Here is a 26,080-nt window from a genome sequence, read left to right on the forward strand (position 1 = left end):
CACATGTGAAATGGAATGAGAATTCTGTGGAATACTTTCTAAAGCAACAGAGAAAGTATTCTTTCCATTCAAGTGGTGACAAGGTCAAAGTCAAACATGAAGCTGTTTATGTTTTTAAACATAGTTTATTGATAATCCCTGCCTATTCTTTATATAAATCTTAATCCTCCAAATGCAACCAAGAGACATTTCTACACTGAAGCATTTCTCAAATGTAGGAACAACATGACTTTAGTTGGCCAGGTCTGGTTTGGATCAGGGGATATTTTGCAGAGGGGATTATCTAAATTAAGCTTTTCTTCCTCCCTAAGTAATGTGAGGGGTTGTATCTGGGTGTGTGACTTACCAGCTTTAAATACGTTAGGGACCTTTGGAGTCAAATTGGTAAGTTAGCCCTTAAGATTTTCTACCACCTCTTTGGCAGATCAAGGAACTTATTTTATGGATAGGAGAATACTACATACGCATGCTGAGAGATCTTGAAAAAGTAAATGCATCACTTGTAGAATTGAAAATGGATTTTTGGCCTCATTAGATTCACTACTTTTCTCCCTAAATAGCTAAAAGTACAAAGCAGGAATGGTATTAGCAACATTTGCTTTACTCTATATTTTCTTAACAATCTATTAGGGGTGATTCTGAAGAATTTTTGTTTTTTTTCTTTAGGAAATACTGTTTTTCTTTTGTTGGATGCTACCCTAATCTCAAAATATGTTTTTTTCTTACCTCAAGGAAAAAGCACTTGGAAGTATATGTAACTCACTTATATATTTGAAATTACACTACCAAGAACCCAAATATATGGAAAATTTTAATATTTTCCATGCTCATAAGGGGGTTAGAAAGAATACTAAGTGGGACATATAATTGCCAGTTTTTATTAAATTCTTTCATAATAAGTACAATTGCTTCTGCTAAAAAAAACAATGGAAGAGAGAGATGTGTAGGGAAAGATATTATAAGGCAATTTCCATTAACTGAACTAACTTTGAGACTGAATCAGTTAGTCTAAAGGATGTTCATCTGTCCAGGTTTCAAAGCCCATATCCATCTCCACCATAACCCCAATTTTTCAAAGATGGGTACACATTCAGGCAAAAGAATATTCCAGAAGAAACCTTTCTGTCGCAACAGAGTATTCAGGAAAGAAAATCAGCACCCCATGTAAACAAAGATGGAGCCTGTAGACTTTTTTAAATTGTATTGAATACACAGAATGAAGAGAAATATTTAATAAGACTATTCAGAGTGATATGAACTATAGATAAAATGGAAACTCCAATACAGTTCAAACAATACAGCTGCTTCCTAGCCATCTATAGTAGTATAAACATCTGGGACAGGTGCTTCGCTTTCACTACTGGACCCTCCAACCAATCCTGTGAAGTATGTATTATTATTTCCATTTTGCACATTAGAAAAATGCAGCTCACAGAGGTCAAATAGTTTGACAATAACCAAAAAGCTAGTGTATGGGAAAATTAGGGTTCCTGTCTATGATGGTTTTCTGCATTAATTATTTAAAAATATGTTCCCAACATAATGCAGCCTGAAGTATAATTTATGTGGTTGTCAAGATATTCTCCTAATACAAGCAAATATAAATTTGAAGAAAAGGGTAGACCAGTTGTTTTTGGCCTACCACTGTACAGATCATTATTTAGTCCTTCTAATATTGGAGTAGGAGATATAAACTATTTATTTTACATTAGGAATACACTAGACTTACTTGACAAGCCTCATCTATCTTCTCCCTAGAGTTATAGGAAGTTATTAAGTCAATTCATTTTAAATGATTGAATAATGTGCAATTTCAAGATGCCAGGTTATGCCTCATAAACAAGTTCACATAAGGCATAGTAAAATATTGGTGCTTTAGTTAATGCACCAAAAGAAATGAAAAGTAAGCTAGGCATAATGGTGCATGCCTGTAATCTCAGTTATTGGGAATATCACAAGTTCAAGACCAAGCTCAGCAGGTTAATAAAACCCAATTTCAAATAAAAAAAAATAAAAGTGTAGCCAAGAGTGTAGCTCAAAGGTAGACTGCCTCTGGGTTCAATGACCATTTCCAAAAAAAGAAAGAGAAAGAAGTTATATCACAGCCTTTTTGATTAAAACTATTTTCCACTGAAAAAGTTCTTTGAAAAACACTAAAGCAAAACCTTGCTAACTTCTATCATTACACTAGATTGAACTGTATTAGCAGTGTATAGCAGGGGTCAGGGAAAGTTTCTTGTAAGAGGTATACTACTCTGTTCCATTTCTTGTAAATAGAACATATATAGGCTGATTGGAGAGGATATTTTTTCCTTTCAGATTTTTACAGTAATGAATTTAGTGGTATATGATATGTTATTTCTTTAAATTTTAATAACCCCAGGATCTTAGAGTGAAACAGAATTATGATCAAACTGGAAATATAAGGGTAATTGTAATATTTTTTCCAATTTCTTACAACTCTTACCAATCACTTTATGTCATCAAATACAGTTTGTTAGTATAACCAAAGAGCTAGTGGATAGCAAAATTAGGGTTGAAGTATATGATGGTTTTCTGTATTAATTATTATAAAATATCTTCCCAACATGATGCAGCTTGGATTATCCAATCCATTCTGTCCCAATTAACGTGTGTGTGTGTGTGTGTGTGTGTGTGTGTGTGTGTTTGTGTGTGTGTGTGCGTGCATGCACAGTACTGGTATTATACCTATGAGCTACACATCCAGTTCTATTTTATTTTTATTTTGAAACAGATATCACTAAGTTGCAGAGGACCTCACTAAGTTGCTAAGGCTAGCTGAGAACTTGTGATCCTCCTGCCTCAGACTCCCAAGTACCAGGGTTACAGGCATGTGCCACCAAACTCAGTTCTCATCAACTCTTGGCAGGGCCACTGAAGTGATGTCTGTGCCTAAGCCTTGTGCCAGTCAAGCCTCTTATTTAGAATGCTACCAAAGTCTTCTTTCAGAAAGGCAATTCTTTTCAGGTCCTCCCAACTCCTTAATGATTCACTATAATGAATGAAATGTTCAAGTACTTTAGCACAGAATACAGTCTGTGACCACTATAGTGATAATTTTACCATCTTGATTTTTTAGGTTTGGCCCAATAGCTCAGAACATGAGCTCTGGTTCTGACTGCTGGTTTCCCACTGTCTGGATCCCTGCTATAATTCACTCTGTCACACATTATTTGTGTGACTTTGGGCAAGTTGCTTAGGATCTCTGTGGTTTGTTTCCTAATTTATAACATAGAAATGATGATAATAGTACTGTATGGAGCTGCTGTGAAGACTGAGCAAATGTGTATAAAGCACTAAGAAAGTGCCTGGCAGGCACAGTACTGTTAATCATGTTAGTTGTTAGTATCACACTAAACAGATGATGTTATCTCAGATGCGTTTGACATTTGCCTTGTCTGGCACGGCTCTAATATTTTTATTGAACACACAAACTCCAGTTCATTCTTGAAAACTCAGCACACATGTCACCTCCTCTAAGAATGTTCCCTCTATTAATTGTGCTTAATAAAAATAAAATATAGATTATATATAAACAAAAACGTGTGTGTATATATATACATATATATATGTATGTATGTATGTATATTTGTGTGAATAGTCTAGTCACAAAATAAATGCAAATGGTTTAAAATTATGAAAAGTGCACAGTCAGCAGGTAGACAAACTCACTACAATTTTTGATAACACCATGCCTGCTTCTTCCCCAGTTATTTCACTTTTACCATGACAATTATATATAACCTATATATAATTATGTGTGCATTTGTGTATATGTGTTTATTCAACTGTATCTGTACTATTAGCTGTGACCTGCTGATAAATAAGAGTATGTGCTTTATTTATCATTGTCTTTCTACTCCCAGGCATAATTATCCTCACATAATATAGACAGTTTTAAATGCTTGTTGAATATTGAATGAATAATTGACTGAGCAATATCCCAGTGCATCTATTTCAACAAATGCATTTTATCTACACTCACATACACTCACACACACACACAAATCACACAAAAGCACTTTTAGTGGAAAATACAAATCATATGGTTTACATTAAATTTTGTAACTCTATTAATTGTGCTTAATAAAAATAAAATATAGATTATATATAAATGAAGACTTGTGTTATATACATATTTGTGTGAATAATCTAGTCACAAAATAAATGCAAATGGTTAATAATTATAAAAAGTGCACAGTCTAATCTCTCCAGCAGCAAAGTTTCGAGAAATTAGAAAACCAATGAATACTTGTGGAGAATATAAAACTCAAAGATAACCTCTCTCTAGATAGATAGATAGATAGATATCACAAATCTGCACTCCCATATGCCACTGTCTGTGCAGCATTTTCCCAGACCACTATAGGATCATGGCTATTTACCTCATTTCTATAAAAAAAACAGTTCAAAAGACAATTTAACATAAACATTAAATTAAATGCACATGTACATAATTGCAGGTTAAAGTCTCCCGAATTCCATACTGAACACCATCACATGCCCTTGAAGTGAATCATAATCCATAGATAAGCAGTATAGTGCTCACTCTAGACTATTTCTATGAGTATACTAACATATGAATGTATTTATAGTGTGATATTTCTGTATGTGCATACAGAAACACAAACCCATATGTAACTGCATACATGTACATACTTATATTTTGTGTATTCATGTATATATTTTAAACATTATTTTAAATGCTGGATTTATTTCTATTATTTGCTTCATAAGAACATCACAAATACTGTACAGATATAAATATATACAGATTACCTCATTTAAATAATGAGTAGAAATTTGTTTTTATGGATGCACTATAACTTAAAACTTGTCAAGTTATTTTATATTATTTAACACATATTAGGATTAGAATTGTTGGTATCACCATTTAACATTTAAAAAAATATTGACAAGCCAAGCGTAGTGGCACATGCTTGTAATCCCAGTACTTGGGAGGTTAAGACAGGAGGATCTCAGGCTTGCAGCCAGCCTCAGCTACTTAGTGAGACCCTCCACAACTTAGTGAGACCCTGTTTCAAAATAAAGAATAAAATAAATAAGGTGGGTATAGCTCTGATGTAGAATGTCCCTGGATTCAGTTCCTAGTAACACACACACACTCACACACACACACACACGTGTGTGTGTGTGTGTGTGTGTATGTATGTATATGTATATGTATATGTATATGTATATGTATATATAAAGTTATCTTTGAGTTTTATATTCTCCACAAGCATTCATTGGTTTTCTAATTCCTCATAACCTTGCTGCTCCAGAGATCAGACTGTGCATCTTTTCATGATTATTAACCATTTGCATTTATTTTGTGACTAGACTATTCACATATGTTTCTCATTTTCTATTAGATTGCTTATCTTTGTTTTATTAGTTTATATGAGCTCCTTAATGGATTTAAAACATTCTCATATATGTTGCAAATATTTTATCAATTTAATTATTTATTGTTCAATCTATTTTAATAGAAATAATATATTTTCTATCATAAAATATATCAGTCTTTTTATTTTGATTTCTGGTTTCCACAATATATTTAGCTTATTTTTATCTAGCCCAAATGTTAAAAAAAATCACTAATGTTAACTTATACCTTCTATGTCCTGCACCAAATTTGAATTACATCAATACAACTTCACATTTTGAAAGGAATTTTAGCATGCAAATTAGAAACTTAAGGTATAAATTTAACCCAGAAAAAACTCACACTTTCCAAACCTGCATTTGCAACATTTGCTGACACTATACCTTTAAAAATAATATAAAGCCAGGTGTAGTAGTGCACGCTTCTAATCCCAGTATTTAGGAGGCTGAGACAGGAGGATTGAAGGTTCGAGGCCAGGTACAGCTACTTAGTGAGGTACTCCGCAACTTGGTGAGACCCTGTTTTAAAATAAAAAATAAAAAAAATAGGGCTGGAATGTAGCGTGGAAGTAGAACACTCTAGATTCAATCCCCAGTACTGCAAAAAAATAAAAAAAGAAAGAAAAGGAAAAGAATAAATGTAAACATCCATAAATAAATTCAGACATAAAAATTAGGAGATATTTTCAACGTCCCCCTTTTTGTTTGAAGGGCTATATTTGCACACATAGAGCTTAGGCATTTCTCAGCACTATTAGTTCATTGGCTGCTATGTTAGGAACTCTATTGTGGGAAAACATTTGAAAGGGAGAGCTTTTTCTGTGAAAGTTTCAAGATGTATCCAATGATTTCAAATATTTCCAATAAGATATGTTGTAGAAAACAGACTGTGTGAACCAGGGAGAGGGAGTTGGGGTAAAATAACCCAAAACTTTCAAATAGAGCTTTGTCTATTCTCATTTAGAACCTTTTACTGAAGTTCAAGGTCTAGATTATTTTGTTTATTTTATTCTTCATTAAAGTGCACCTCTGCCTCAAAGTAGAAGTTAAGTGCCAAAATCCTATGCATGTCTCTTCTCAAAGTGTTTCCAGAAAGATGGGAAACAGGAAATACTGAAAATCCTGTGAGAAATTCTTGTTTTTTTTTTATTTCTAGCTCAAATTGTATAGATTTAGTACACAGTTTCATAATTTATTGCTCCAAGAAACGCTAAGCTTAAAAGGATACATCTTAATAAAAACCATTTATTTTATCTAGGCTTCCTCAAAACTTTGCATTGGAATTTTTATTTTGCTTAATGAAAATATGCTGAACACGCTCTACAAAATGGTGCACTTGAGTTTGGAATCAGCGTCCAGTTTGGCGTTATGCATTTAAACCTAAGCTAACTTGTTATTGAAGAAGATCGTCAGGAAAACCGACTGTCTAGCTAATTCAGAATACTAGAATGCTGAAGTTGTTTTTTAAACTGATTTCTAAAAGTAATGGCAGAGACGGCAAGATGTCACTTAAGGAAATTTAAGCTCAGATTTTTAAAACTGGCTTAACAAGAAATTAAGTTTTTATATATGGGAAAGGTGAGTAGGTTCAGGTATGGTGAAAGACAAATTCCCACCATAACCAGATGAAAAGCAGAAAATAACAAAGCGATTAGGAGATGCTTTGATTTCTGGTATAAGATAAATGGGTGAAGTTATTGTGCTATACTAAATGAAAAAGATAAGATCTTGTTGGGCATGGTGGCACATGCCTGTAACCCCAGCTAGCTACTTAGGAGACTGAGGCAGGAGGATTGCAAATTCAAGGCCAGCCTGGGCAGCTTAGTAAGATCTTGTCTCAAACTTAAAAAATAAAATAAAAAGGATTAGAGACTTAGCCCAGCTAGTAGGATGTTCTTGGGTTTAATCTTAAGTACCAAATAAATAAATGACATAAAACTATATAATAGCAGTGGAATGTCATAGGTAGATTTCTAGTGCAACAAGTTAGAAGAAATACTCTCTGAACTCTGGTTCTGACAATATCTATGTGATTTTGGATAAGATATTTATGATACTCGTATACTAGGACTTATAACATCAACTTAGTCTATATTACCATATTGATTTAAGAATCAAAGGACATAAGGGTTTTTTAAATGCTCTACACCTATGATGATGATATATTAAAAATGTAATAATAACTAGAGATACTATGTTAACTTTTCTGGCAAGTAAATTTTGGGTTCAAACCATTTTGGAATTAATGAGAAAGAAGAGCTAATTTCCAAAGTAGATTAAAAAAAAAAGTGGATGAGAAAGTCAAAGAGAATTGTCTTTTGGAAGCCAAACCAAAAAAAAAAGAAGAAAGGAGGAGGAGGAAGAGGAGGAGGAGGAGGAGGATGAGGAGGAGGAGAAACAACAGCAGGATGAATGTTGCCGAAGGAAATAGAAGGATCAAAAAACTGGTCTTCCAAAAAAAACTCTAAAATATTATCACTAATGTAAAAGATTAATAAATAAATTTGGTAGAGAATGGCTGGGCTATGAAGGTTGTTAAGGGAGCTCTGAGTGAAGAAATGGGGTGGGGAAAATTACTAGAAGGGATAGTTAACCTCTTAAGACATGTCATTTGGGAGAGCACGTGAACAGTGGCATGTGGCATGTTTCCTATTTGCTTGTAGTTATCATTGTATTATTTGTGTTTCCAAATATGTTTTTCTTTTTTTTTCTTTTTTTGTGGTACTCGGAATGGAACCTAGGGGCATTCTGCCTCTGAGATATACCCCCAGCCCTATTTTTTTATTATTTATTTTAAACAAGATCTCACTGAGTTGCAAAGGGCCTCACTAAGTACCCGAGGCTGGCTGCAAACCAACAATCCTCCAGTTTCAGCCTCCCAAATGCTGACATCACAAGCATGCACCACCATACCCAGCTTCCAAATTTTGTCAGTGATCTGTGCTGCAGAGTGGCTTCTTACATCCATAGTATTCCCTTTTTTACCATACATAAATGTATCTTTTAAGGTGTCATATTATGTTGATGTCTTTTGGATATCTAATAGTCATGCTACATTAAGTATTGGTTTGTGAATTATGAAAATCAATGTCCTCTCCCCTTTGCTAATACATATTACTTTTACTCAGGAAATTCAGAAAAATAATTTTTTTTCTCTCTCAAGCTAGTGTCCAGATGTCCATAATTGTTTCTTTTGGCATCAGGACTTCTCTGATCAACTTTCAATTCTTAGCTCTTTCAAATTATACTGAAAAAAAAAATAGGCTAGGAGTAGTGGCGTGCACCTGTAATTCTAGTACTTGAAAGGCTGAGACAGGAGGATTGCAGATTCGGCCATCCTCAGTAACTTAGTGAGGCCCTTTGCAACTTGGTAAGATCCCATTTCAATAAACAAACAAATAAACAAACAAATAAATAAATAAAAACAAAGGCTAGGGATGTAGCTCCAAGGTAGAATCCCCCTGGGTTCATTCCTCAGTACCATCACCACCAAAACAAACAAACAACAACAACAACAAACTTATCTCCTGTAATGATACCACAGATAGCTCCCATCTCTAAGTATATATCATATTGTGCAAAGCACACATCAAAAGTTGAAAGTGGAAGAACATTGGTGGAAAGATTTGCAAAAATATATTATGTCTAAAATGTATTATGTCTAATAGCTCGTTTATTTTTTTAATCTGTGGGTTCCTTTGTAAAAATAAGTCCTTAGATCAGAAATAGTATCATTTTGTATTTTATTGGCACTTAGCAACTAATAAACACAAGTTTTAACCAAAACATAATCTCTGCTAATTAGAAAATTGGAAGTCAGTGCTTAGCCTATTTTAAGGGAAAATGTTATTCAGAATTTTTATACAAAATTTATATGACTATAGCTTCCAAACTTTGAACTACTTATTATTGGTATCTTTACAATTAAGGGTAAGGTTTCCTGCTAGTATATTGTAACTCCTGCAAATTTGAAAGGCAGTTAATCTTATGTCTTATTATTACTTCATAAATAGAAAGAAAAATAATTTAAAAGTAAAGTGAGGATGAGCTGAAGAATCAGTTGAGATCAATTCTCAGAACAGAGGTAAAAATCCTTTGCTGTCCATAGCAAGTACATATGTCATTTAACCAGCCAGGATGACATTTTTAGACAACAGAGATAAAAGAAAATTTGTTTTTCCTCCCTTTTTTCCTTCCTTTCTTCTCCTTTCAACCTTCCTTGAATTTCTTCAGCAGCAAGTTACTGGCACAGATGAAAATACTAGAAGATTAATCATACTTATCCCTTAGAGATGTTGTCTACCATTTTACTCTGATTGTTTTGCCTGTTTTTTATTTTCAAAAATGGTTTGAAATAAAATATAAGTGAATATCACACCCAAAATCTATCCAAATGCGAGTTGCTGAGGTTAGAACAGAGCATGGGGACTCTCTCTATGGGTGTCCGGTAGAATGAAGGCATCTCAAAAAAGCAATGTGGCTGTGGCTTTTCTTATCCTCCAGGAGACACAGAGCTTCCCCTCAGAAGACTCCAAGGGAACATTTCACTTGTGAATCTGGACACACTACACCAAGGGTTTTATAAGTTAGTAGTTTTATACTTAGCCTTGGCTTCAAAGGCAACTTTTTTACTAAATACAGGGCCATTCTTTTGGGGAAGATAGGTTTGTTAGCAAAGATCTGGAATGTCCACCAGCCCTTCTTGTCACACTTCTACATCTGTGTGAAAATAGATATTACAGCTTGTCCTCTAGAGCATAGATTTGGAAAGTCTGACTTCAAATCTTCTCTGTTGTATAATTTAAGTATTAAACACTCCCTAGCGTCTCCGTTTTGAAGACTTAGGACAATGATTCAGTGCTATATTTCTTCATGGTAAATTAAGTGCCTATTCTGCTATGTTGCATTGAATAGCACCTTGTAAACTAAGAACTGGTTGAACCTTCTAAAAATAGAGCTGAGAAAATGGAATAAAAATTTCCCCTGGGGAATACTAGTATATTAGACACTTTATAAAATGTAAATGCTTTTTTATATCAAGCCAGTTGCTAGGATCCAAGAGTGCTTCTGCATTTTTGTCACTTTCCGTGTGCAGTATGCAAGGAGAGTATCATCTAAAGAGCTCTGAGAGAAAACAGTTCTGGGTTAAAGATTGCATCACTCTGAGTAATTACATCACGCCCAACTGCTTTGGTAAGACCATGACACTGGCCTAATAGAATCTGCCTTTCCAGAACCATTTACGTATAGTTATTTAGGAACTTGTAGTATCATTAAGCTTCATCTGGAAGCCCAGGATGAGAAAAACTGTAAGCTACTAGTTATAATACGAGACCTAGTGTCAGAAGTCTTAAAAATTCTTGACTTCAGCGAGGTTACATCTGGTCCTGTAGTTACTATACCCATTATGCTCTTCTCTAATCCAACAGAAATATTGTGAAGTTTAATGAATTTAAATGTGAGATTATAATGAACCAATAAAAGTATTAAAAATAAAATAAATTACTAGTGGGAAGATAAAATTAATTAATTAATTTAATTTTAATCTCTCTAATGTCTTGAGAATCCCAAGTGAATGAAGTGAAGTAAGTTCACATGTATTCTGTATTGTGATCACTTATTTTTGAACTGTTGTATCTGTTTCTATTGTACCATCACATTAGTAAAACCTATGCTATCACTTCTTTAAGCTACGATTTCTTAGGTTTTGTAAATCAGATACCATGAAGATAAGATTTACCCTAGGAAATAAATTATATCTAGAAAGCCAACATTATTTTGACATTATTTGCTTTAATAGTTTTTTATTTGAGATAATATATGTCATATATATATATATATATATATATACACACATATATCACCTATTTTAAAACTATACAGTTTCTTGAGCCTCTCACTTAAAACAGTACTTCCATGTTGACATATCCAGTTTATTTTCATAATCTTAAACTCAGGAACTAGTAGAATTACAGTTTGTTTTGTATAACATTTAATAAACTAAGTCTAATTTTTACTTCTTATAGTTTATTAGAACACAAAATCTTAGAAATGGAGGGTAAGCACAAGGAAGAGTTAGACACCTTAAAGGAAGAGAAAGAGAACCTGCAAGGATTGGTTACTCGTCAAACATTTATAATCCAGGAGCTGGAGAAACAATTAAACAGAGCCACCAACAACAACAGCGTCCTGCAGAAGCAGCAGCTGGAACTCATGGATACTGTCCACAACCTAGTCAACCTTTGCACGAAAGAAGGTAAGAATTGCTTCCTCACTTTGGCTTTGTAAATAATTTATTTCATATGAGCAAAAATCAATACAAGTTTCTCCAATGCGTTGATTGCTGTGTAAACAGTAGATGAACTTGATTTTTAGAAGCATTTGTGAGGCTTTGTTGACAATTCTCTTATGTTTCTAGCTTGAGGGAATGTGTTTCTGAGTTTGAATTGGTAAATCCCCAGGAGCTTTTTTAAAATAGTTTTCTGATTTCTTTTTATGTTTGTGGTCTTTTTAACTTTAGCTAAAATCTATTATACTTTCATGGGTAATTATTTGATGTTATGATATTACGTACTTAACTTTGTAGAATAGAACAATGTACCAATAAAAATTAAAAGGAAGAAAACAAAGTGCTGGAGGTATAGCTTCCAGGTAAAATCACATTGACTTCAACCCCTTGGCATTAAAAAACAACTTTAGGCCTGTGCCGGGGCCAGCGGCCGGCACCGGAGCCGGTGCTGGGGCCTCCGAGGCCGGGATCAGAGCCTGCCAAAGGGTTAGGCTGGTGCTGGGGTCAACAAGGTCAGAATTGGAGCCTGCCATGAGGCAAGGTCGGTGCTGGGGCCTCCAAGGCCAGGATAGGAGTCTCTCGAGGGGTTAGGCCGGTGCCAGGGTCAATGAGGCTAGGACGAGCCTGCCTTGAGGCTAGGTCGGTGGTGGGGCCACCGAGGCCGGGATCGGAGCCAGCTGAGGGGTTAGGCCGGTGTGGGGGCCAGAGAGGCCAGAATCTGGGCCTCCCATGAGGCAAGGCCGCTGCTTGAGCCAGCGAGGTCTGGATCAGTCCACTGGGTAGCCAGGCCACTACTGGGGCCATCAAGAGTGGGATCGCTACTTGCAACGCGGCATGCACAGAGAAATACCACAGAAAATAAAAACCAGATGCTTCCCCTAATCAGCAATAACTAGGAGGAAAGGGGCAACAGGAAGAGGTCGAGTTATAGAAAGGGCCCCATAGCAAAGTAATTAAGGTGACCAATCAGAGGGTATGGAATAGGGGAGCATGGAGCCTCTTTAAAACTCAGGAGGTACATAAACAAATGTATCAAAGTTAATCACCAAACAAGCATGGGATGGAAGAAAGGGGAGCGAATGGGATGGGGAGTGGATGAGGGCTAATTGGATGATGTGTGCTTGTATATCCTCTCAAGTCTTGTATTCCAATGTGATATATGATTACAATGCACCAATAAAAATAAGTTAAAAAATAAAATTCTAAACAAATAGGAAAAAAAACCAAGTAAATAAATTAACATATATTTCTACAATTTGAAAAAGAGGAAGAAAGAAATTAGCCAGAGCTAAAGATTAGTTCAGATGGCTGGCGAGAGTTTCAGGAGGTTTCTCATTTTAAAAATAATATTAATTGTTTCTTTTGGGGGGAAAGGAAGATAAAACAAAAATGTTGCTTGCAGAGAAAATAAGACTAAAGAAAGGATCTTGACTGAGAAAGAGTGGTTGCTATTAAAAAGTATTTATTATGATCTGATCCCTTGTCCTTATTCAGAGATTTAGCCAATGTATCTAGACACATTTTTCTATCGGTCTACAGATCCTTACACCACACATACACGCAACAGTTTTTGAATGTGTGGCTCTGAGGGCACCTGTTCATTTCAAGCAGAACCTCCCTGAGTCTCAGCACAGTTCTTCAGAATTTGGAGCTTGAGATTATCTTTTGTACTTCTAGTCACTACTCAGCCTTTCTCCAAGTAAAGATGGAATTGTAATGGTGAAGAATGAGAGATAAGGCTGTTTCCATCTGAAAGTGACTTATTGATTTGTGGCTTGTGTGACCATTCATGTCACTGTTGAGTGTGCCTATGCAATGCTCACCAGTAGAGGCTCCTTTAACTTAATAGTGGACTTGAGCATCATGAAGAATTAGCTCGATTGCATACTTTCATGTGTAGATAGGAATATAGAAGATAACTCCATATTAAGTGATCTTGTTTTAAAGACATTTCCCATTTCTCTGTTACACTCCATTACCTTGAGTTATATCTCCTTTAGATAGTCTAAACAAGCCTTTAATATACTTTGTAAAGTAACATTTTTTAAACAGTGAGTCCCCAGAGCTCCATTTGGGTGTGCTCAGTAATGTGATTGGGAAGGAAAAAACCTGCTAATCAGTCAGAGCCTGCCAAAACCTTGAGCTGGAGTCCACTGGAAGGAAAGCATGGTAGGATGTTGCCAGAGAATTTTAATAGAGCTCATGAGTATTTAGAAATTAAGTATTAATATGAGACATATCTATTCTCCTATTGAGATGAATGCATTTGGGCAAAGATTGAAAACACATTTTTCTTATCATCCTGAGACTTATAGCAGGCACACAGAGTTGAGTAGCAATTTTTTCTTTCTGATTTTAAAGATGTCAAGCTCTGGTGATTCTCACAGTGCTCATATGTCTGCCTTCTTATCACCATTCAACTCCTTTCCTGAATATTTGTCTAATAAATATGTCTTTAAGCTTTTAGCAGCCAGGCGTATGACTATAAAACCTAAATTTCTGCTTGAGCTTAGAATTGGGGTGCAAATCAGACAACCAAGCATCTATTCACTTCAGTTATTCAACAATTATGGTGACAATGATCAACTCTATGCTACCCTCAGCATCCACTTGGGGTTGAGAAAAGTAACTGTGTCTATTCTGTGATACCGCACATCCAAAATGGTAGTAGTAATAATAATGATAAGAGAGGCTGAAGAAATCTAAGACTCCAAGGCCTCCAGATGTCTATTTTTCTCTTAATGATATAATTCTAAAATAAATCTTGCTTTAACTACAGGCTTTTTGACCCTAATGTAAGAGTAGTGCCTGATTTTTCAGTGGTCCATAGAGTTTGTGCCTTGCTAATTTTCCCCCTTTAATCTTAGTTAAGCATTATAACTAACTATTTAGTTATTATAGGACCATATGAGACAAAACTAGAAAGTGGCTCTCACTAAGGTTTCTATAAACATGTTAATGTTCGGTATAGCTTTGTTCACTGTAGCCACAGTCTACAGTTTTGAAATTAAAATGTAAATGGCTAAGAGCATAATATTGGATTGAAAATCAGTTTGCTAGAGCAAACTTTGGTTTTATAGGTATACCTTTGATTTTTTATAATAAAAGGTATTTTATGTAGACATATTATTTTTAAAGTATTTTTTTATTTTTAAATTTATTCATATTCAAATATCTAAAAATCATATACCATCATATATTATATTAAATTATATCATATTTAATTTTCTAAAATGAATATTTTAAGAATCCAAATACTGGTGTTCTGATGGCCTTCCAAAAATATCACAAGTTGTATCATCTTCCAGAAAACCCAAAATTTTAATTAGTCTTAAAAATCTTTTGGTCTCAGTTTGATCAGTCATTTGTGGAAAAAGCTTGAATATAACATTATACAGTACAAGAACATAACATTTTAGTGAGTTTTCTATGTTTTTGGTAATTAACTTTTTGGAGCAATCTCATCATTTATAAGTTCAAGATAATAATTTCTACTTCACAATGATCCATAATTAAATTAGATGTTTGATATTAAAAAGAAAACCTCAGAGTTGCTAGAGCATAGTTGACACATTAAGCTTTAATCATTTCTTTCTTCTTCAAGGAACAAAAGTCAATGTAAGCAAATCTTTTTTGCAGAAAATGTGTAAATACAAGGCCCTTCAAAGTTTGACAGCTGATAGTCAGCCAACCAGCTTCATTTAACCTTGGTATTCCTATCAGAAAATTTACCTGATGAATTTGTGGTATGCTACAAATATATACAACCTTTATTTACCAGTTTTATAGTTTGAAATTACTAAAAAAGTGAACTTGAAGTGTTCTCACCATAAGGAAATAACGAGTGAGATGATAGGTATGTTAATTAGCCTGATTTGACCATTATACACTGTGAACATGTTTTGAACATCACATTTTGTCATATATATGTATTCATTGGTTGTCAGTAAAATCAAATAAAAGACAAATAGAGGACCTGGAACAAAGAAATCAAGTATCTAATTAATACAAAATAAAAATAAAGTTTGTATAAAAAAGCATTTATGCCTATTCCTAGTAAATCCTCATAATGCATTTTTATATTTTATTTAAATGCCTTCCAAAGTGTCTCTAGTACATTAAAATTAAATGATAAAACAGTTCCTGGGAAGTAGGTATTGAATAGAAATGTACTTTTTCCCAAACATTTGTTTGGTCTAGGAACTGTAAATGTATGTTTGCCTGCAGGGTGTCCTTTTGTTTAGTTGCAGAGGACTTCTATTAAAAATTCTGAAGCCACACAATATTTAAGCTAAGTACAGCTAACCAACATGTTTTCCAAAATAACTCACCAAATTCTTCCATGCTTGTTCCAAATAGGCAATAATAGTGTGTTAAATAGTCATTTCAAGGTGAATGATATCTATTTTGTATAGCTTCCGGATGACACATTTACTTTTGACAAACTTCTGTTTGCAAATATTTACTCACATTCATTTTAGAAACATTACCCACTAAACAAATACTGTCCTCCATGTTATTACAGTGTCAAAGTTGAGCTTACTACTTCGTGCTTTGGGAAATTCACAGTTATTGCTAGGATTAAATAGTTTACATTGATAATGGTATGGAAGCAAGGTTTGGAATTGTTGAGGGAAGAGATTTGAGTACTGTGACTGTCAAAGAGTCACTAGTCATCTATGTACATTGCTGATTAAAACATCATCACATATGTTAAATACGCACAAGGCAAACGGCATACTGTGTGATTCAGAATTTGATTTCAACAAAGCATCCAAAAATAAAGAGAGAAAAGAAAAAATTAGAAAGGAAACAACATTTAAACTTCATCTTAAGGGACAAAGATCAATTGTCTTACTGTCCAATTCAGCTGGCAGCACATTTCTGCTACAATAAAATGCAATTCATAAATTCATGATTCATTCAAAAAATTGTTCAGCAGCAACTGTTCCATTTTAGACTCTCTTCTGGGGTACAAGGATGTTTATCCATGTTTACTTAACAAATATTCTCTAAATTCCTATAGCGTGCCAGATATTGTTCAGAAAAAAAGGAAAAAAAGATGTATTTCATTCTGTGGCTTCAAGGAAACTAGAGTTTAATAGGAAGATAATCTGGTAAAAGACCAATTATGTTCCAGAGAATTTTGTTGAAGATGAGCCCAGCATATCCAGGCACCAGCAAAGCACACAGAAGGAACATTAAAAATAATGGCCAGGACACAAGGGTGAGGGCAGAATTTCTCAGGGAATTTACTGTATGCTTGTTATGACTCTAGCCTTGGTTAAACCTTACCTGTATGAACACAGTCCTCAGTACAGCAGTATGAGTGCCGTGCCGTCCTTTAACTTCCACAGGGAACATTTGCTCATGGTTACATTGCTAGAAAAAGTTGACCTAAGATTAAAACATGGGGAGGTTGGCTGTAGTGGGGTGATGATGGCTAAGTCCTCAAAATGAAGAAAGGATAGGACACTCCAGAGAGTGCAGGTAACAAGTTCATCTGCTAGGAATTGTGAGTGCATGAGACAGGGGTGGGATACATAAATCCACAGTTTAAATCTCAGAATCAATGGCAAGGTAACAGTAAAAAAAAAATGAGGTTCAAGAGGCAATGAAGGGAAATGAGGGAGGGTGATTTTTCTTCCATAAAGCAATGAAGAAATATTGTTAATATTAACAATAAGAATGATGGCAACATTTGCATTTTGGAAAAATTACCCTTTACCATGTAGAAAGAATGTACTGGGAATTGGAAAATACTGAAAGCAGGGACTAGATAGCTATTTTGCCACTATTATGTCAGGAAATTTTTAGTACAGGCCAGACTTCTGAGCCCTTTGCAAATATTAACTCATTTAATTCTGATAATAGCTCTATAAGATAGGTGCTCTTACTAATTTCATGTGAAAAATGATAGAGAAACCAAGTACAGAGAGGTAAATTATTTAGTAAATGAGCTATGATTTGGACCCAGGGACTCAGGTTCTAGAGTCTATATATTATCCATTGTAAGTGAGGAAAGTTTATATAAAACATAGAAATTAGAATCCTCCAGAAATAGGCAGACTGGTGATGTATGCCTGTAATACTAGTACTTAGGAGCATGAGACAGAAGACTTGCAGGTTTGAAGCCATCTTTGACAATTGAATGAGGCCATGTTTCAAATAAAGACTAAAATAGGGCTGGGAGTATGGCTCACAGGTAGAGCACCCCTGGGTTCAATCCTCAGTAACGTAGACACACACACACACATGCGCACACACAAGAATTCATAAGAAATAATGGCTTTCTAGAAGTAGGATTACATATAACTTCTAAATTCCTCAATTAAATAGTTAAGAAAGTGTTGCTGACTTTCTGGAAGAGCAGTGGCTTGCATGGAGAGATAGATCTGAGAGAGAGAGAGAGAGAGAGAGAGAGAGAGAGAGAGAGAGAGAGAGAGAGAGAGATTTGCACCTATTGACTGAGGTGCCTATAGAAGAAAAATAGGAATTCAGAAGGCATAAGAGAATTCTGATTGGTGTGCCCTCAGAAGAGACAAGTGGCAAAATCACTGAAGGTGCATATAAAATATCACCCTTAAACTATTTGAGGGCCATAGATACATTGGAGAATCCAATGCAAACTACGCCATCTTTCCTTCCCATTTGCCCCACCCCATACCACAACTCCAGAGGGACACCTTTGTGTATATTTTCTGAGAACTTACATACCAATGTTATGAGCCCATTCTATAAAATAATGAGTGTGAAATCAAATCAAGACAGACACTTTGGAGTTATTTTGGGGGAAGATTTTAAAAATTACCAAAAGAATAACAGAATTAGGAAGAAAAATAGTAGTGAGCAGTGTTGAGAGGGAACAGCTATTATAAAAAGTGCGCTTTTCAGTGGCAAGTGAGCATGAAGGTCAAATATTTTTAAAAGAGTGAAAGAAAAGTGAATTTTGGAACTGGGATGTCACCTTAGGTAGGCAAATATTTAGTTAACAGCATGGCTCAATTGTAGAAGATAAGGACTAAAACAAACAAAAGGGAAACAGAATCACTGTCTACCCGTGTTCAAAAGATTAGGATTTTAAAGGACAGATAAAAACTTTAGGTAAGCATAGAGAGGAGTAACGAAAACTTCAATAAATACCAAGAGACGTGAACATGTTTCTATACTTAATTCTTTCCTACGAAATTTCAATTTCAATTCATGGGAGCATCTCATAAAGTTCATTTCAAATATTCATTCATATCATTTGAAGGACAGAATGCTTGATAGTCTAGTTTTTTTTTTTAAGTGATCTTCCTTATCTGGGCTAACATGTCTTCCTAGGAGGCTTATTGCACTGGTGTGGAACATTTGACCATCATTTTCAGTCCTCTTGCTTTCTCAAAAAAGGGAAACAAAGCATTTGCTTTCTTCTTCGTGCTGAGGAGTCATTTTGCTCTGTTCTCAGAATAACTCTACCATCTGAAAGGAATTTACCTCCCGTGTAGTGTCTGGTGAGTTCATGAAGTGAATCATTCAATCGAGGAATGAGATAGTTAGAGCTGGAAGTCCCTCGAGTTAAGAATGACTCTAAAAACATCACAGGCGTTAGGAGGAAATTAAAACTTTTGGGATGTCATTTGTATAAACACTGATAAAATAGGAAATATCATTTTCATTGACCAAGTAAAAGGCTTGGTTTTTCATCGACTACTTGTGATATACATTTTAGCGTTAGGTAAAAAGAGAAAGAAAAATACAGGAAGTCATCTGCTGGACACCACAGTGAGTGCTTGTTCCATTTAATGAGGGAAATGCTTTATCTTGACAGAAAATTGTATGTCAAACATTTACAATTTCCTTAAAATGAACCACACTATCGAGCACTTCCTTTCATAAAACCCAGTGGCTTAAGGGGAAAGTGACTGTTTATTTTTGCTTTATTTCTCCTTTTTGATGGAGTATACTATCTGCCTTTTGAAATAATTGTAATTTTTGCAAAAATATTGTGTGTGAATAGTTGCTAGCTGAAGAAAATTAAAAGTAATGCGTTCCTTGACCTCTCCCATGAACTATTTTTAAACTTCATCTTTTGGGGGAGATTTGAAATTTTGTATTTCATCGTTTTTTGGAATTAGAGTTCTGACTTAAGAAATCAGAGCAACTAACTGCAAAAGAATATCTGTTGGTTTCAGCTGGGCCTGAAAGTTACTGAGGTGAAAAGTCACAGAGAGAGTGTTTCCTTCATGTTCCAACATTACCATAGGCAAACCCCATTCTTCTTCCTTTTGTACTTTCATTATTGGGTTAGCTAAATCAAAGCAGCACACATAGTTTGAATAGAATTTTGATAGATCATTTTCTGGATTCATCCATACTCAAGTCAAATTTAGAGGATATTCTCTATCAAGGGACAAAATGGGACAACTGGCTTTAGTTACAGATAAGTTATGGTATTTGATAACTGAATTAAAGGAGGCCTATATTTACTCTAAGAGAAAATAAGAAAAGTTTTATTAACATTACTCAGTATGTATGTATCTCATGAACTTTAAAGTGAAATTTTTCTGATATTTCTTACACCTTAAGAAGGGAGGAAGTTACAAGTAAAGCCTGAGAAATGTTGTAACTGTACAGTTAGCCTTAAATATGTATAAACTTTTGATTTTTAGCATAAGAGTTTTCTAAAAGCCAATTACAAAGATTCTTTAAAACTAGTAATATAGGGGTTTGAGGATGTAGCTCAGTGGGAAAGTACTTCTCTAGCATTTTCAAGACCTTGGGTTCAATCTCTAATATGCAAAAATCTCAATAAATAAAACTATCAATATGTAATATTTCTAGATTCCTATGCAAACTCATGACTTATTTTCAACTAAAGAATACCAACATCATAACTAATTTTGAGTACACTTGAATCTTATTTTGCCACTGGTTTTGTCATTCGCATTCTGAGTGGGACCATCTCTGAGATGGAATTATATTTATATGGTACCTATCAAGGAAGACACACCTATTTAATTTTTTATCAAAAAGTGAAATTATTTGTGTCATATCAGTTAAGCCAAACCTCCTTTAATCAGTGCATTCATGATGTCTTTGCATGAATTTGCAATTACTTTTAGGTGTGAATATTTGGAGATAGAATGCCTCTGGGTACCACATACAAATAAAAAAAGTAACGTGAACCTTAGAGTTTGGCTGGTGTCCTGCACAAACCCAAATACTTCATAATTCATATCAATCATTCCATATCTCCTCTTGACTTTTTATAACTTCTAATGGCTCAGGAAGCCCCATGACCAGAGTAGGATTACAGGTAGAAATGCAGCTAGCAATAAAGAACTGCTCTTCAAATACGAAGAATCAAAGTGATGGTCCTGCAATGACAGCCCTTCTGAAATCTCCAAAGTGGACATTTCATGTGTCAGTTTTCAGAAGCATCTGGCAACTACTTCCCATACTTACAACATTGCCCAAGGATGTCCGTTCCATTTTTAATGACTTTTGCTGAAATCAATTATTGGTCCATTCATAATAGGGCACACAGAGATTCCCTTTAAGCTTTTCCATATGCAGGGGGAATCTTTTGTGCAAAAGCAATGCATTTCAGCCAGGCTGAAAACATTACATGGAAAATTAACACACATGAATCACCTGAAATATCTTTGTTAACGGAATGACCTTCCGAAAGAACAGCAAGGGTCATGCAGCATTTGCAACTTCCCGGCAGGATGCCCAAACAGAGAACACAGAAATGAATTTGGTGAAAAATGAGCCATTACTTGATTAAACGAAGTCTGTATGTAATTCCATTTCCAATTTTTAGTTGATTATTTTTCCATTCTTTGTTACTTTAAGAAATAATGGGCATTGAATGTACATTAGATTATATACAGGAAGTCATTTTACATTAGAGGAGTATTAGAAAAATTATTTAAATATAATATTCAAACTTTAGAAGAAATATGTAGAATTGCTCAATATTTTGCTTCTCTTACACCTTTAAAAATGTACCAAGAAACTGGTGACCCATCAATGGCATAGGTTGTTCTGCATGGCCACATACATGACAGTTTATGTGTATAATATATTTGAATATTATTAAATTTTTGCATACCTACAACTAAATTCCTTAATGTACATGATGTACATTCACAAACATATCAAAGTCAATCACTAAGCCAAACAGGAGAAGGAGGGAAGGGGGAGGGAATGAGGAAGAAATTGGGTAAGGGCCAACTGAGCGATGAGTACATGTATGCCTCTACCATCTTGTACCCCATTAAGATGTATGAATATCATGCACCAATAAAAGTGATAATTAATATTCCTATAGCTAAAATTTTTAAGAAAATTTAAAAATATTGTGATGATAACTTTTCTGCATTCTTTTATATATTTTTACTTTTTCATAAGAGAAAATTGAATATAGTAATACTTTTTTCCTAATAACTTTTTTTAGGGGTCAAATAGTTTTATTTTTTCTAAAGTTATCTAGAGAACAATATAATGTTGCTGAGTTTAGTATTTAATATGAACTATACACGATTTTTTATTAAAAAAACTTAATATAAATGCCAGCTTATTGTAATATTATTACTTAATTTCCTGCATCTTCATTTTAACTTTCTTTTTTTTGCATATGATGTACTTTATTTTTTTAACAATTTTTATTGAACATAAATAGTATACATTTAAACTATATTTGGTGCCCTCTCCCCCCCACCCTCGTTTTCCCTTCCCCCCTTCCACCAATGTTTGTCTAGGTTAACCATGTCTTATTCATAATTTTACACATGTTCAAATGTAGACCTTCATTAATCAAGATCAGCCTTCCTCCTCTTCTATCTTTTCATTCAAACTTTGCTGGTATTTCCCCTCCATTATCTGGAGTCCCACTGGTATCTTTTGTGTTTCCAAGTTTGGGCATATTAGAGGAAACATATGTACCTTCTCCTTCTGTGCTTGGCTGATCTCACTTAACATAATGTTCTCCATGGCTTTCTATCTTCTTGCAAATGATATAATTTTGTTCCTCTTTATGGCTGAATAGAATTCCATTGTGTGTATTTCCCACAGTTTTGCTATCCATTCATCTGTTGATGGTGGTCTGGGTTGGTTCCATATTTTGGCTATTACAAATTGTGCTGCTATGAACATAGGTATGCATATGTTGCTGTATTTCTCTGAATTCAACCCCTTTGGAAAGATACCCAGGAGTGGTATAGCTGGAGCATATGGTGGATCTATTCCCACCTTTCTTAGGAATCTCCACACAGATCTCCATAGTGGCTGAACTAGTTTGCATTCCCACCAACAGTATAAGAGAGTTCCTCTTTCCCCACATCCTCGCCAGCATTTGTTGTTATTTGATTTCTTTATGCTTGCCACTCTGACTGGGGTTAAATGGAATCTCAGTGTAGTTTTGATTTGCATCTCCCTGATGGCCAGTGATGAAGAATATCTTTTCATGTATCTATTGGCCCTTTGTATCTCTTCTTTTGTGAAGGGTCTATTTAGTTCATTTGCCCATTTCTTGATTGGGTTGTTTGTTTTGCTAGTGTAGAGTCTTTTGAGCTCTTTGTATATTCTGGATATTAGCCCCCTATCAGAATGGTGGCTGGTAAAGATCCTTTCCCATTCTGTTGGCTTCCTCTTTAGGTTATTGATAGTTTCCTTTGATGAGAAGAAACTTTTTAGTTTGATGTTATCCCACTTGTTTATTCTTGCTTTAATTTCCTGAGCTTTGGGGGTTTTGTTGAGAAAGTTACTGCCTGTGCCAATATGTTGTAGTGTTGAACCTATGTTCTCCTCTACTAACTTCACAGTCTCAGGTCTAATTTCTAAGTCTTTGATCCATCTTGAGTTGATTCCTGTGTTTGGTGAGATATAGGGGTTTAGATTCATCTTTTTACAAATGGTTAGCCAGTTCTCCCAGCACCACTTGTTGAAAAGGCTGTCTTTTCTCCAGCGTATGTGTTTGGCCCCTTTGTCAAAGATTAATTGACTAAAGATGTGTGGGTTTGTTTCTGTATCTTCTATTCTAATCCACTGGTCAGTATATCTGTTTTTGTGCCAGTACCATGCGGTTTTTACTACTATTGCTCTATAGTATAGTTCGACGTCTGGGATTGTAATGCCTCCTGCATGTTTCTTATTGTTGATAATTGTTTTGGCTATTCTAGGTTTTTTCTTTCTCCATATGAAGTTCATGATTGATTTTTTAGGTCTCTGAAGAATGTCGCTGGTATTTTAATGGGAATTGCATTGAACCTATAGATCAGTTTTGGCAGAATGGCCATTTTGATGATATTTATTCTGCCTATCCATGAGCACGGGAGATCTTTCCATCTTCCAAGGTCTTCTTCTATTTCTTTCTTTAATGTTTTATAGTTTTTGTTGTAGAGGTCTTTTCTTTTTCCTAATAACTTAAGTACTAATCATCAATGTCATAACATCATGCTATCTTTGAGAAATTATATAATTTATCTACCTGTATAATGCTCAAGATATTATCATTTTCTAGTTTGCCCTACTTTTTCTAAGTTACTCTCTTTTTTCTCTTATACACCTTAACTTTCAAAAGTCAGTTTATTGTCATACTATTAGAAATGAATGTATTTTGGCTATTACGAATTGTGCAGCTATGAACGTGGGTATTCCTATGTTATTGTAGTTTTCTGATTTCAACCCCTTTGGAAAGATACCCAGAAGTAGTATAGCTGGGTCATATGGTGAATCCATTCCCAGTTTTCTAAGGAATCTCCACACAGATATCCATAGCGGCTGAACTACTTTGCACTCCCACCAACAGTGTAAAAGAGTTCCTCTTTTCTCACATCCTTGCTGGCATTTGTTGTTATTTGACTTCTTTATGCTTGCCAATCTGACTAGGGCTAGATGGAATCTCAGCATAGTTTTGATTTGCATCTCCCTAATGGCTAATGATATTGAACATTTTTTTCATGTATCTATTGGCCATTTGTATCTCTTCTTTTGTGAAATGTCTATTCAATTAAGTTGCCAATTTTTTGATTGGGTAATTTGTTTTGCTAGTATAGAGTCTTTTGAGCTCTTTGTATATTCTGGATATTAGCCCTCTATCATTCATACCAAGCACTGTGTGAATGTATGCCATTTTCAATATGATCCACATAAAATAAATTAAAAAAATAAATTATTTTGAAAAAAGTAAAGGAAAAAAAATGATCACAAACACACACACATATTCACACAAATACACACATATATTCACCCTCACCTCTCTAAAACTTCTAACAATACTTTGGAAGCTCAGAAACCAAATAACCCAGCTGACGGAATTAAAACCTAAAATGTATAGGAGCTAATCTAAATTGTATGTCTTTTAAATATAAGCATTATGAAATTCAGTATGGATTAGCAGGGACATTTATAATGCTCGGGGACCTCTTATAGTTCTCCTTTCCTTTCCTTTCCTTTCCTTTCTTCGTTTCTCTTCTTAACCACCCAGTACTTGGGATCTAACTCAAGACCTCATATATTCTAGGCAATTATTCTACCACTGAGCTACACCCCTGCCTGCCTACCAGTGACCTCTTAACTTTTAATCCTTCCCTAGTTAGCTGTTTTTGAAGTGGTGGATGGCCACTGATTCACATCTCTGCTGAGGGTACTCACCTCAGGAAATTCCCCTGCTTGTATCTGTCTTTTATCCTCATGTCAACAGTTTTCTACTTGCCTTTTCTGCCTTTTGTCATTTTCCTATACATCATGGTTCTGTAAAAAGGGCTGATACCCAATCAGAATTAAGTTTTCTGCCTAACCACCCTGGGCCTTGAATGTGACTCTCATATGAGATGTTTTGCAGGGGAATCTCTGACAGATAACTCACTGGAGTTTTGTTTGAGTCTGGCTTTTCTCTAGAGTCCAGAAAGAAGTGGTAGTAGTTAAATAGCATCTCTGGACCTCAGTTTCCTCACATAAGACAATATATTAACAAAATTATCTCATAGGACATTTTGAAGACTAAATGAAACATGCAAAACACACATAGCAAGCAAAATTCAGTTTGGGTCATAGTAAATATCTGATGAATATTAAATTGTATATAACTATATGCATATAAATAATCTAGATATGATTAAAATAGTTATTTTTCAAAAATGTATTATTGAAATAATAATGCAAAAAGAAAATAATGCTTAAGCATTCTATTATACCAGGTTTGGAAGGACTATGAGGAAAAACAGTCATATTTTGAGAAAAGGGAAGCTTTTATCTACCTTAACCAAAGGCTCAAGGCTAGGAATATTTAAGAATAAAATACATGTGTTTGCTACACTGTAGGACAGCTATGTATATGTTGAGTCATATGCAATTGCCATCTTTGTAGGTGAAAATCAATGTCAAGATAGC

General features: G+C 34.7%; 1 protein-coding gene across 1 annotated transcript in view; it reads left to right on the plus strand.

Annotated features, from left to right (window-relative positions):
* The window catches only part of ANGPT1 (angiopoietin 1), a gene marked incomplete at both ends in the record, with an annotated part of 246,280 nt that overhangs the window by 153,324 nt on the left and 66,876 nt on the right, over nucleotides 1–26,080 (plus strand). Inside the window, one exon of the mRNA XM_080693637.1 lies at nucleotides 11,436–11,665. Coding sequence (XP_080549763.1) covers nucleotides 11,436–11,665 — 230 coding nt within the window. The remainder of the gene's footprint in view (nucleotides 1–11,435; nucleotides 11,666–26,080) is intronic.

The sequence above is a fragment of the Muscardinus avellanarius genome (genome assembly GCF_963383645.1).
Source record: "Muscardinus avellanarius genome assembly, chromosome: 4".
Lineage (NCBI taxonomy): Eukaryota > Metazoa > Chordata > Mammalia > Rodentia > Gliridae > Muscardinus > Muscardinus avellanarius.